At 41.0% G+C, this 11,931-nt stretch overlaps 1 protein-coding gene across 3 annotated transcripts; it reads right to left on the bottom strand.

The window, feature by feature from the left end:
* Positions 1-989: 989 nt before the first annotated feature.
* Positions 990-10,733, bottom strand: LOC115573782 (flocculation protein FLO11-like). Of its 3 annotated transcripts, XM_030404750.1 has the most exons (7): positions 10,497-10,733; positions 9,173-9,367; positions 7,498-7,660; positions 4,749-5,255; positions 4,025-4,092; positions 2,768-2,811; positions 990-1,553 (listed from the first exon to the last, which is right to left on the bottom strand). In XM_030404750.1, exons 2-7 carry the CDS (start codon positions 9,365-9,367, stop codon positions 1,502-1,504), a joined length of 1,029 nt encoding a protein of 342 aa, XP_030260610.1. In that variant the 5' UTR covers positions 10,497-10,733; the 3' UTR covers positions 990-1,501. The 3 variants fall into 3 exon arrangements, with proteins under 3 accessions (XP_030260610.1, XP_030260608.1, XP_030260609.1); XM_030404748.1 differs by lacking the exon at positions 4,025-4,092; XM_030404749.1 differs by lacking the exons at positions 4,025-4,092; positions 10,497-10,733 and adding an exon at positions 10,213-10,260.
* Between the last annotated feature and the right edge of the window lie 1,198 nt (positions 10,734-11,931).

Genomic DNA, 11,931 nt, shown 5'->3' with positions numbered 1-11,931 from the left:
TTTGACCAGATGACTTTATGCTGCAATGTGCTCTCCCATCTTGTCCATGCTGCCTGCTGCCTGAGTCCCACTGCCCTTCTCACTCTGTCTTCCTCCAGGCCTGCTTGAACCTGTTCCTGGAGTAGTGCACAGGCCTTGCTGACCTGGGTCTTTGGGAGTTAGCCCAAGCCCGCTCTTACTGATGCCAAGGCCTCCACCAGAGCCTTTTGCCTTAGGCGTGACTCTGCCACCTCCACTGCCTTCCATTTACTTCCTGTTCCCTCCACCAGACATCTTGAACCAAACATAATGTGAAAACTAAAATCACAACAGTTATTTGTCAGTGGATTTTGAGTAGGCCTAAATCAAACCCCATTTTTATTATGTCTGATAATGCTCACCGTCACTGGGCAACACTAGCTGGTGTGAATCCTTATCTTCATGTTTATGCACTATAGCAAGTTGGATGTTAACACATCTCCCCTTTGCTGTCTCGGTCCACCTTTCTAGTATAAGAATCTGAGCTTTACTGTTTGACCCTTAGAATTAAGGTGGCCTCACGCACTCATGTTGTGTTGACGACTCTTCTGTTCCCCTTGATCAAGTAAATTACCTCCTTCAGCATAACACATCCAGGAGTCTGGTACTTTTTCTTCCCCGGCATCACCACAAATTCCTCCCTAACAATGTCCAATAGGTCAGTTTGGATAGTTGTCGTTTATTTGTGCGTTTCAATGAAAAAAAGCATCTCAACAACACACTAATGTTCCAGAACATGCGCTCCAAGTGGGAGCAGCAAAGTCTTGTGGCCCACAATCATTATCCTCAATCATGTTCAAACTTGCTGGACAAGTTTGTTTGCTTTATTCTTGCTCTAATTAATTGACTAATTTACAAGTGAGTACAATCCAGCTATGTTAGCTTTCTTCCCAAGACATCCCATCAAAACACTTACAGGTTTTACACGTCAGTTAGTTTGCACACCATCTGTAGTCGAAAATACAGAGCCGTGAAGGAGAAAAAATAAAGTTTATTAAATGGATTCACATACATCAATAGGACAGGGAAAATAGGTCTACTAATATAATTTGACATTCAAAAAATTCTGAAGAGGTGAGACACCACATTCATGAACATAAAAAGTGTAGGACAACTGGGGAAAAGGTATGAAAAGATCTGATGTTATTTTCCACATACCCCGTGAAATTTCCTTGTTTGGCAAACAAAGCAACACAAGAATTGAGTAGTAAACAGAGTAAAAACTCTTCTCTCCCTGGATCCACTTCAAAGTTCCCTTCAGTCCTATAACCTCTGTGGTTCTACTTGGAACAAATACAAAGCCTTTCTCTCTTTCCCCACAACAGGAACATACGACCAACTGAATGAAGATTTTTTAAAATATAGTGGCAACCTCAACACAGCCACCAATCTTCCCACAAACGCAAAATATGGGGATGAACAACAGCCTCAGGCCCCCGCGGTTGCATGGGTGAGCGAGGGCCGATCACAGCTGCTTGTAGCATTAATTTTGAATGTTGTCTTTTGGTTCCCAGGAGTTTTTCCACTTTGTCCCACTGTAAAACAGATAGACAGCATTAGATTAGATAGCAAGTATTACAAAGGCTTGGGCAATGAGACGAAATACGATATATAGTTGAATACTGAAAGTAATTTTAAATTGTTTATTTATGTCACACCTGTGTGGCAGGTAACACCAACAGGAAGGACTGTCTAGTCTTTTTTTCTTGTATTTGTCATTAAATGTGTCTTGTAATCCCATATGGGATGGGCCACAGTGGTGGCATGACACAAAAATAAAAAAATTCATTCATTCATTCATTCATTATTACTGTTATATTGTTTGAAAATGACCGGAAAATGTACTATCCTGACACTACAATTTCCAATGACACATTGAGTCCTCAGATATGTAGGCATTTCTAATCAGAGTACCTGGTAAAATGAACCACATTCTTTATATGTATGCAACAGCCTATATTTGAAGATGACACGATACATTAGTGTAGCCAGGTTAGATAAAATAGTCCATTATGTAACACAGTATGCATGTAGGACAATGTACATACTATGTACTATGTAGCGAGGCACCTACAAGGTGCAAACATACAGCTAATAACACTTAAATAAACCACTACAGTGGTTTACTAACCTCAACAGTCACAATGTAAAGCACACCAGATTGCTTATGAAATATAACACACCACTGAAGACCAACTGCAGCTTTGCTCGTTATTTGGTGTAACAAGGGCTACCCAGTTAATCTGCTGTCATGTCAAGAACCTTATTAAGTGTAGTGAGGTTTTAATGGTAACCATCTCCACGGTCTTCAGAGCGTTATGCCGGAAAGAATTGGAGCTCAATGCTCTGAGGATGGTGGGGATGGTTCTGGACTTCAGAAAGTGTGCGGAATGTGCACCCGCCCACGCCCCCATCACCCTGTGACTCCCCAAGTCTGCACTGAGTCTTTCTGTTTCCTGTGCACCATCATCACCCAGAACCTCCAGTGGGATCTGAACATCAGGTCCCTTACAAAAAAGGCCTATCAGAGGATGTACCTCCTGAGGCAGCTAAGGAAGCTCAACCTGCCAAAGGCAATGATGGTGACCCTCTACACCGCCATCAATGAGTCCATCCTCTGCTGCTCCATCACCATCAGACATGTCCTGTCTCTCTCTCCACTTAACTATCAATTACAGGCAGAGATGCCAAAGAAATATACTTAAAAAAACAAAAATAAACAATAGTCAACTTTGAATAAGATACATACCATCCAGAGCAAGGATGCCACTGCACCAACACCTCCACACGGCCCTTAAAATATAAAAAAATACATAAGGTAAGCATAAACAAATGTTCCTTTATTTTCTTTATGATGTCAAAGCACATCGACTAATATACCTGCTGTTGTTAATGCAAACCTATGTCTAAGTGAAATCAGATAGTAAAGTGTAATTGTAGTCAGGGAATAACAGAGGAGTGTTGTGATTTGATTTTTGTTTGTGCAGTCTGCTGTCTGATAAACCTATCCTGGGACACAGTAGTCACGAGCTGCAGTGAAGCACAATAGGACAGCAAACAGCAGTCTGGCTGTCCACCACTGAAGCTTATTTCTCGACACCGACCAATCTTTCCATTCACACATAATTCATATAATATCATTATGTACTTGCAGTTTCTATGTGTACCTATTCCCCATATCTTCTGCAGCACTGAAGTCGTGATAACTTTGCCCTCTATGATTGTGTGTAGGGAGATGCCCTGTCTAAAGCCTACTAGTCTGAGTGGTTATCTGCAGTCACAGAATAACAGCTGGGAAACAGAAAGGAAAGTCAAAAATCAACAAGAATGATATACTGTATGTATTTCATTATAATAAGCCATATAATACATTATTTCTTGTTATTGTTTATCATACATGCGCTGTCTTGCCAGATACACTCGCAGCACAACATCAATTAAAGGGGAACTATGCAAGTCCGCTCTCTTTTCCGCTGTTTTGGTTACGCTCCTCTCGCCCATGTGCATCTGTTTACAACGAAGCCGTCGAAAAATCAATAAATGGAGCGGTGGATAACGTTACATAACATACGATGTTACGGCGTGTGTGTTTGTGTAGTCTTAACCGTCATGAACAAATATTACGGGTTACGCAGCGCGTTTGTGTTGCGGAGTGCAGAGATGAGAGCTGGGACACCGGGGCAACGACCAGGTACTACACTGATGTTGCAAAGGCTGGTTTTCAGCCGTGAGACGCCAGGTGAAGGCAGTTATCACTCGTAACAAATCACAAGTCATGTAGTTAACTATCACAATTACTCCGGAGCTTTTTAATTACGGCAAAAACGTAGCATAGCCACGGGAGAAATCCTGCTTAGTTCCTCTTTAACATAGGTGTTGAAAGGAAATGGAGGCAGCACTTCATTAGACCTCCACCTGTAATATGTCCCATAACAAAACATCTAAATTGATGGTGCCACAGAGATATGTTAATTATCAGTCGTTTCAAATCTGCCTTGAAACATACCTCCCTGATTCTTTGCCTCAGTATTTTTTTGTAGGGGAAACTGCTTGAGCCTTGATGAATGGGACATTCTGAAATGAATTTTAAAAATGGCAATGGTTTATTGACAGACATCCAAACAGGCATTTTCTCTGACAAAGAGTTTAAAATCTATCAAAACTGCTGTTCTTTTATCCTACTTCATGTAAGTTGTTCATTAAACAGGGACAGGGATCTCATAGTAATTACCGTGAATTACAGATGGCATCTTTTCACCATGTCTGTACTTGTTGGTCATGACAGTCATGTTTTCAATTTGCAGTCAGAATTTGGTTTCCTGACAAAAATCATAGTAGTTGTTCCTTACCCAAATTGAAATTGAGGGTCTAAGGACGAAGGATGTCATTGTATGGATTGAGAAAAATGTCATTGATTTTATGGATTTGATTTTGCGCTATATAAATAGATTTAGATTTGACTTGAAGTCCTTATGATGCTGGATGACATCAGCAGAACTGTCCCATCAAGGAGTTACCTGTGTTTAACTTCATGTTTACCTCTTATTTTCCACTAAATAGTTTGCTATTATATGCAGGTTATGTTCCTTTGTAGAAATCATGGCCAATCAAACAATGATGCAAGTTATGGGCTAAGAAAAGGCTAGAATGAGACTCTTCTCACTGAAACAGTTTGACAAATATTCATATTGTGCTAATAAGACTACTGATGACCCCAAACACATACATACCACTCATCTGATTCATCCCTCTCTTTCTTCTGTTTTTCTGTGGATGGGTGTGACAAGAGGAGACAGGAGGAGTCTGAGAGGTGGGCACAGGACAGGAGGACACAGGAGGAGTCTGGGAGGTGGGCACAGGACAGGAGGACACAGGAGGAGTCTGGGAGGTGGGCACAGGACAGGAGGACACAGGAGGAGTCTGGGAGGTGGGCACAGGACAGGAGGACACAGGAGGAGTCTGGGAGGTGGGCACAGGACAGGAGGACACAGGAGGAGTCTGGGAGCTGGGCACAGGACAGGAGGACACAGGAGGAGTCTGGGAGGTGGGCACAGGACAGGAGGACACAGGAGGAGTCTGGGAGGTGGGCACAGGACAGGAGGACACAGGAGGAGTCTGAGACGTGGGCACAGGACAGGAGGACACAGGAGGAGTCTGGGAGGTGGACATGGGAGGATCCTCTGAATTTGCTGCTGTACTCTCACCCGCTGCGGTGGCTGGTACAGGTGCCATTATCACTGTTGGGAAGAGGAAACTGTAATGTAGACTTTGGTATAAGCATTTTAATTTGATTTAAGCTGCATAGGAAAATGCAACAAGTATTTGATTAGGGGTGTCCTCGACTATAGATTTGCCCATAGACAACTGATCTTGGAATCATGTTTTTTCCCCCATAGATTCATAATCTCATTTGCGTCTTTTTATGCTCTGAAGAAACGAAACACCTGAATAAACAACTTCTTCAGTTGGCATAAGATAACAGGTCATTCTCCATCCATCCTTTTCCTGATCCCACTTATTAGGCTGCGTGCACGACATCACTGTCAATCTTTTGGAGACAGTGTAGCGATGACAAGTTTGAGTTTGTGCTATGAATTAACGAGTGTGTATGCCGAATAAAAAGTCCCATTGTTGTGTGGCCATGATACGTATATCAGTGCTTGTATAGACGGTTCAGGGGTCGTGTGTCATAGTACCATGGACAGCGCTGTTTTTTTTGCTGTCCTTGTTTGTTTGTGTGTGTGTGCTGTGCAATAGACAAAGAACGCACCCCTTAGTTATTGTAAATAAAACTTTAGGCCCGAATTTAGAGTGCGGAAGCAAGTGAGAGAGAGAGTGAGAAAGACGGGTGTGAGCGAGAGAGAGAGACAGGTGGCATCAGTGTTCGAGCACTCAATGTGATGTTTCTATCAAAACAGTCTTGCCTATATTATAAGAAAACAAAGAAATTATGTGTAAAATCAGATGATCAGCAGCAGTGAGCACCCCTATTCAGAATGGTATGATCATTTTTTTCATAACCACATTTTGCGACGAATTGACAACGAGGTTGATAGTGGAATCACACCTCCGAAAAGAATCCTCGAGTAGTTGACTATTCGATGTCACCTCATTTGATTGTGTGAATATTACAAAAAAGAAATACAACAACAATTACAACTTGAACACTTAATCTAATTCTTGTTGAAAAGGATATGCTCATTTCGAATTTGATACAGCAACATGTTTGGAACAGGATCATGTACCAATCTCTTGCATTTTAATAAACAAGACCTTCTTTGTCTGTCTCTACCTACATTGTCTACTTGGCAGTATATGTTTCTCAAAAACCTGTATGGGATGCTATTTTTATACCTAATTATGTTACTAACCTGTTGACAGTTAACCTCAATCATTGTGAGATCTTCCACCAGCTGTTTTCTGTTTCACAGCTTTACAAGTCTTTTGTTGCCACAGACAGAATTTCTTTTGGAAATGTGTTGCTGGCATCAAATTCAAAATGAGCACACCATTATCAAAAACAGTGAAATTATTTCTCAGTTTCAACTTCTGATATGTTGTATTAGTGATATTTCCCATTACATATGACAATTCTATGATTTGAAAATCACCCCAGTGTTTTTGTGCTGACATGATTTTACACAGTGCCTCTACTGTTTTGGAAACATGGTTGTAGTCCTAATATTTTTGGAATTTATCTGGACATACATAATGGTTGTGGTTGGAGATTTGCAAAGAGGAAGGGACAATTGGCCTTGACAGAGGTCTGCATTCTTCAATTCAATTCAATTTTTGCATGGCAGTTAGTGCGCTTGTGTTGGTTAGCTCAGCCCTCAACTAACAGACACCAGCCTACATCCATGACACTGTCAGGGAGTAGAGAGGAGATAGAAAAAGTCTCTACAAAACAGAAAATGGCTATTTTTTGTCATTCCTTTAACAGTAGATCTGTTTAAACATTGCAGAGTAATGCAACAATGAGGAACAGCCACAGTGACCTGTTAGATGGCTGCACACCTCCAATCTCTAAGTAAGGCAGCAAACCTTTTTGAATGTTGTTTATTAATGATTTTTGCTTTTTGATGTTCTTTTCTGAAAGTGTCCTTGAGTGGCTTGAAAGGAGCTTTTCAATAAAATGTATTACTATTATTATTGTTATCATTAACTCCTTTTCCCTGCCTTCTGATTAGCAAATGTTGCCAAATCCATGATTTAGCAAATTACTCCAAGACCATATTGTCAGTCAACTATTCTTATTCTCACCAATAAGTAACATTTAATTCCTATTACTATTGATTTCTATGCTGCCATTCTGTTGCTGCTGTTTGGACCACACACTTTCAGTTTACAATTGTAACATCAAACTAATCATTTAAAAGAACACAAAAAACAATGGATGGGGCAGTGGACAAGTAATGTAACTAGTGTCTCCCTGAACAGTCTCATGTGTTTGCGTTATTGCACATTTATATACATTACCATTGAGAAGTCTCCCATAAATTGCTTCCATGGCTTGGATGGAAGCTTTCACAATCTCATTCTCACTGTACCATGGACACAGCCACTCTGACACAAAGCCCCTTCCGCTTTTTTTTCCTAGGAAGAGGATGGGGTGCCTCTCCAAAAGTTCCCACTTGTGGAGCTGGAAGACACAAGACACAAATCATACAATTAATATAAAGTACAGAAAAGTTGATGCTTTATGCATTGTTATCTAGACGGATCTGTGATTCATTAAAGGTTAGAGTGAAGTAGCGACTGCTACAAATAAACTGTTTCTGAATAGCAATGTCAGCAATGGCAAGCAGCTCCCTTGCTCTTTTTGAACTGCACGCAGACATAACAATGCAAAGATTTTTATGTGTCCCTGGATAGTAGTAGTCTAAAGTCTGACCAAAGATTTGCAATGCAACAAAGCAGTTGAAGAAGGGTGCACAGGGGCGTTGCAGCAGTGTGAATGACCCTGTTGCATCTCGACTCATGCCGGCTCACGAATTGAACCTGTTCAATTGCAGGTAGAGCATGCAGACTGTCTCAAACTTTGTAACTGCACACCAAAGCAGCTCCTGTAGAAAAATATTTTTGCATAAATAAATATTTTGTCCGCTGGAGCTGCTGTGGTGTGCGAATTTTTATTCTTTACCTGTTCCTGTTTGCATACAACATCTATGACATGTCTGTCCGTCCTGGGTGAGGGATCCCTCCTCTGTTGCTCACCCTGAGGTTTCTCAATTTTTTTCCCTGTTAAAAGGGTTTCCTGGGGTTTTTCCTCTGTGGATGTGAGGGTCTAAGGCCCTTTGAGACAAACTGATTGTGAAAATGGGCTATACAAATAAAATTGCCTTGCCTTAAAGGCTAATGCAACTGTTGGTATGGAAATGACACGCTTTATGTGACATCACACAAACTAGTCTCAACTCTGTGCCACAGTGTGAACTGTACAGTTGCAAGGCTTTGTAAGGGCATTCGGTTGCAAGTGGGTGCACATAGTTGAAGGTTTCAAGTTGTTGTGTCGTGAATCTATGGCCTGAACCGGCCTTAAAGCAGCTATGTTAAAATAACGTTTCTAAACTCAATGAAGTGGTAGAAAATGGTTAATAAGAATGGTGCAGACGCTACAGCCTGATCGGGGTTGCATCGGCTGAAACTGCACTCTGTAACTTCCCTGCACGGGTAGGAAACTGTGGTGAGCTCCAGAGACCGAGCTCAAGCCCGGTCCCCCTGCTCCTCTCACCCACACACCAGCGCCCTGTTCTGGGTTGCACGGCAAAGGCGGCGGCACCAGCAACAAATTCACATATGTGCTTCTCTGGGAAAGACACAGTAGCAGACAGTTGCTCCTCTAAACCAGAGTACCAGTGGCTACAGCGAATCCTACATAGAGTTGCTTTGCTTCTTTTGCACAAACGCCCGTGTTTGTTTTTGTGTGAGGGTGTCTCTCTTGTTCAGTGTACTATGCCTCTCATACAATATTCTTGCCTTGAACTGTCTGCATAAAAGATTGTGGTCAGGTCATTTCCTCAATTTTGACTTTTTATGTTGATTTAGTTGAAAAATAAAATGCACAAAAGAAAATATAAACCAGGGGGTGGAGTAGATGAAACTGACATGGAATAACAAACATTTGAAAGCATTTGAAAGAAAAAACACTTACCAGTAAATGTGATGAATCATACGTTTTATTGAAGCTGCAGTTTTTTTTCTGCCGCTCTTTCCATCCGGCTGTAATTTTTTTTTTTTTTTTTTGCAGCTTCTCTTTCAGGGGCTGCTTTGCACCACAGTGGTGGCAAGTCTTGCTTGCCACCCCAATTTTCTCCTCACACACTGCACATTTTTTTTGAGTTGGCATCTGGAGAAGAAACATAAATTAATAATTGGAACACTGCAGGGTGTGTCATCAATATATATATATTTCATTGACAGGGATCATGGTTCCTTACCTTATAAAACCAGTCAACACAGCAACCCAATGTGCTGGTTTTCAATCAGTTTAGTACTACTAAGGACCTGGTCCTCCCTATTAATGTTATGAACTCAATAAATTAAAAGTTGTGGTAGCCCTCTAAGAAACTCAGCTCTAGTGGACATATTAAATCAAATGTCAGAATTATAATCATATAATCAACCAAAACATGACATACATTAGCCCAACAGATAGCCTACCTTTATCTTTAAAGAATGCACACATAGTCACAAGAAGCTGAATGGTGTCAGATGTTGCAAAAACTTCTGTGACCCATCAGATTTAAGCTATTATGATTATGGAAAATCATTTGTTAACGTTATTGTTGTTGTTTTGTTTTTAACATCTGTGACTAAACGTGATGCCTAGACATCATTACAGAGGTTGATATTATGCAGACAGTCACAGTCAGTTTGTTTACTTACCATCCTTACCTGTCATAGGTCTGAAATTTACCACCTTGATTTTTTACAGGCATGGTGCCGTTTTAAATTCATGTAACAATGATTAGCTGCCTCTATACAGTTCACTGCTGTCAATATATCGATCAAGTAGACCTTTTAGTTGTTGCTCCAGCTTCACAGAATCATCGCCAAAATGAATACAATAATAATAAAGTGTCAATTTAAACATAATAATAACTACAGTCGTTTGTAAAGTAAATAACATGGTAGGCTATATGATAATATTGTGTCAGAAAATCGACATTTTATCTACTCCTCGTCCCTTACCGTCACACGTCACAAACATTTGTCGAAAAATATGTCGTCTAATACGAGGGATTAACGCACACATGTATAGTTTTGCACACATTTGTGTAGTTTCATGACAGTTACGGTGTCCGTGCTAACCATTAGCCGGCCTCAGCCGGTAAACAACATTAATAAATTACATACTAATCTAAGTTGAAACATCATTAAAACGCAATGACAATGACAACCCGCAAGGACTAGTCGCACTGACAACATGTTCTATAGTTGTAAAATTAATTAATTAATATTTACTGACAACTTACCTTGGTTAGCTCATTAAGGGCGGCTAACAAAATAAATTAGCTGTAATCCGTTCTGTTCTGTAAAAGTATCTGTTCCCATGTCACCGACAGGGGGCGCTTTTTGGAAACGCTCCAGGGGGGTGGTAAAACGCTCCAGATGGTTGTATTCGAGTGCATGGACCAACGACAACCGTGGGCGTATGAGTTGGAGGACTTGTTGCAGCAGAAGCTGAGAGTGATGAAGTGCAAGATGCCTACACAGAAAATCTAGCTCTGTTTTACTTGGGTTTGCAGGCAAAGTATTTAGTCCCAGCGTCCACAATTACAGAGATAGCAAATGAGATGAAAATTCTTCAGGATATTCAACAGGAGTATACAGTGGATGTGCTAGCTCAGGAACTTGAACAGTATGATGTTCCATCAGAAACATTCACATGTCTGGGGAAGAGTGTATATGAGCGCAGCCCTATGCATGAGGCCTTACATGCAAGTGGTCCTTTAACTACACACCATCGAAGGCTGCAGTATTACAAGAGGCACTTTAACTATGTTCAGCCTGTTGAAGTCACACTTGGCTACGATGATAGAGGGCAGAGGAGACACTATCATTACATTCCATTACTGGATACCCTTAGAGTAATGCTGAAAAAGGGAAGTGAAACTCAGCAGAGTTTTAACCGTATTCGTGTTGAAGATAGTACACTTTGTGATTTCATTGATGGGCATGCCATTAGATCTAATGCAATGTTTGCCACAGACCCAGATTCTTTAAAGGTGATGCTTTTTCATGACGCTTTCAGGGTGGCTAATCCTCTTGGATCTGCCAAGCAAAAGCACAAAGTTTTAGCTGTGTACTTCACTCTTGGAAATTTCTATCCTCACATCAGATCAACTGTTGATCAAATCCAGTTGTTACTGCTCTGCACAGAGAAAGACTGTAAATATTTTGGAGTGGATAAAGTTTTCAGTGAGCTTGTGTCAGACTTGTGTCTGGAGGAAAAGGGCATATCTTTTGAGGATAAGATATACAGAGGTACTGTTGCATGCATAATGGGAGATAATCTGGGCTCCCACATGATTGGTGGGTTTACAGAAAATTTCAGTTTTGCTCAGTATTTCTGTAGATACTGTCTAGTCACAAAAGATGTGTTTCTGTCTAACCCTCTCACAGTTTTCACTCATAGAGATCCTGCTGATTATAATGAGTCTGTGCAGTTTTTGGAGAGTCACCCTGACGTGACCATGCATCATTGCATTAAAGGCAACAGTGTTTTCAACAAACTCTCACATTTCCACGTGTGCCAGCCTGGACTGCCGCCCTGTTTAGCACATGACTTGTTCGAGGGTGTTGTGGACTATGACCTAGCAATGTGTTTGCAGTGCTTAATTAAAGAAGAGCAGTGGTTCAGTTATGAGTCGCTAAATGACAGACTCAAATTATTTCCAGGTGAAAGCA

This window comes from Sparus aurata, chromosome 22, assembly GCF_900880675.1.
Source record: "Sparus aurata chromosome 22, fSpaAur1.1, whole genome shotgun sequence".
Classification (NCBI taxonomy): Eukaryota; Metazoa; Chordata; class Actinopteri; order Spariformes; family Sparidae; genus Sparus; species Sparus aurata.
The sequence above is the reverse complement of the archived record's forward strand: the minus strand, read 5'-3'. Positions and strand labels throughout refer to the sequence as shown.

What these genes read in the sequence shown, in the direction of transcription:
- LOC115573782 (XM_030404748.1), bottom strand. Translation starts at nt 9,367, where the DNA reads ATGCCAACTCAAAAAAAATGTGCAGTGTGTGAGGAGAAAATTGGGGTG. An exon ending in ATGATTCATCACATTTACTG is followed by an intron (nt 7,661 to 9,172) that starts GTAAGTGTTTTT and finishes TGTGTCTTCCAG; the next exon opens with CTCCACAAGTGGGAACTTTT. An exon ending in TTATGGGAGACTTCTCAATG is followed by an intron (nt 5,256 to 7,497) that starts GTAATGTATATA and finishes TCTTCCCAACAG; the next exon opens with TGATAATGGCACCTGTACCA.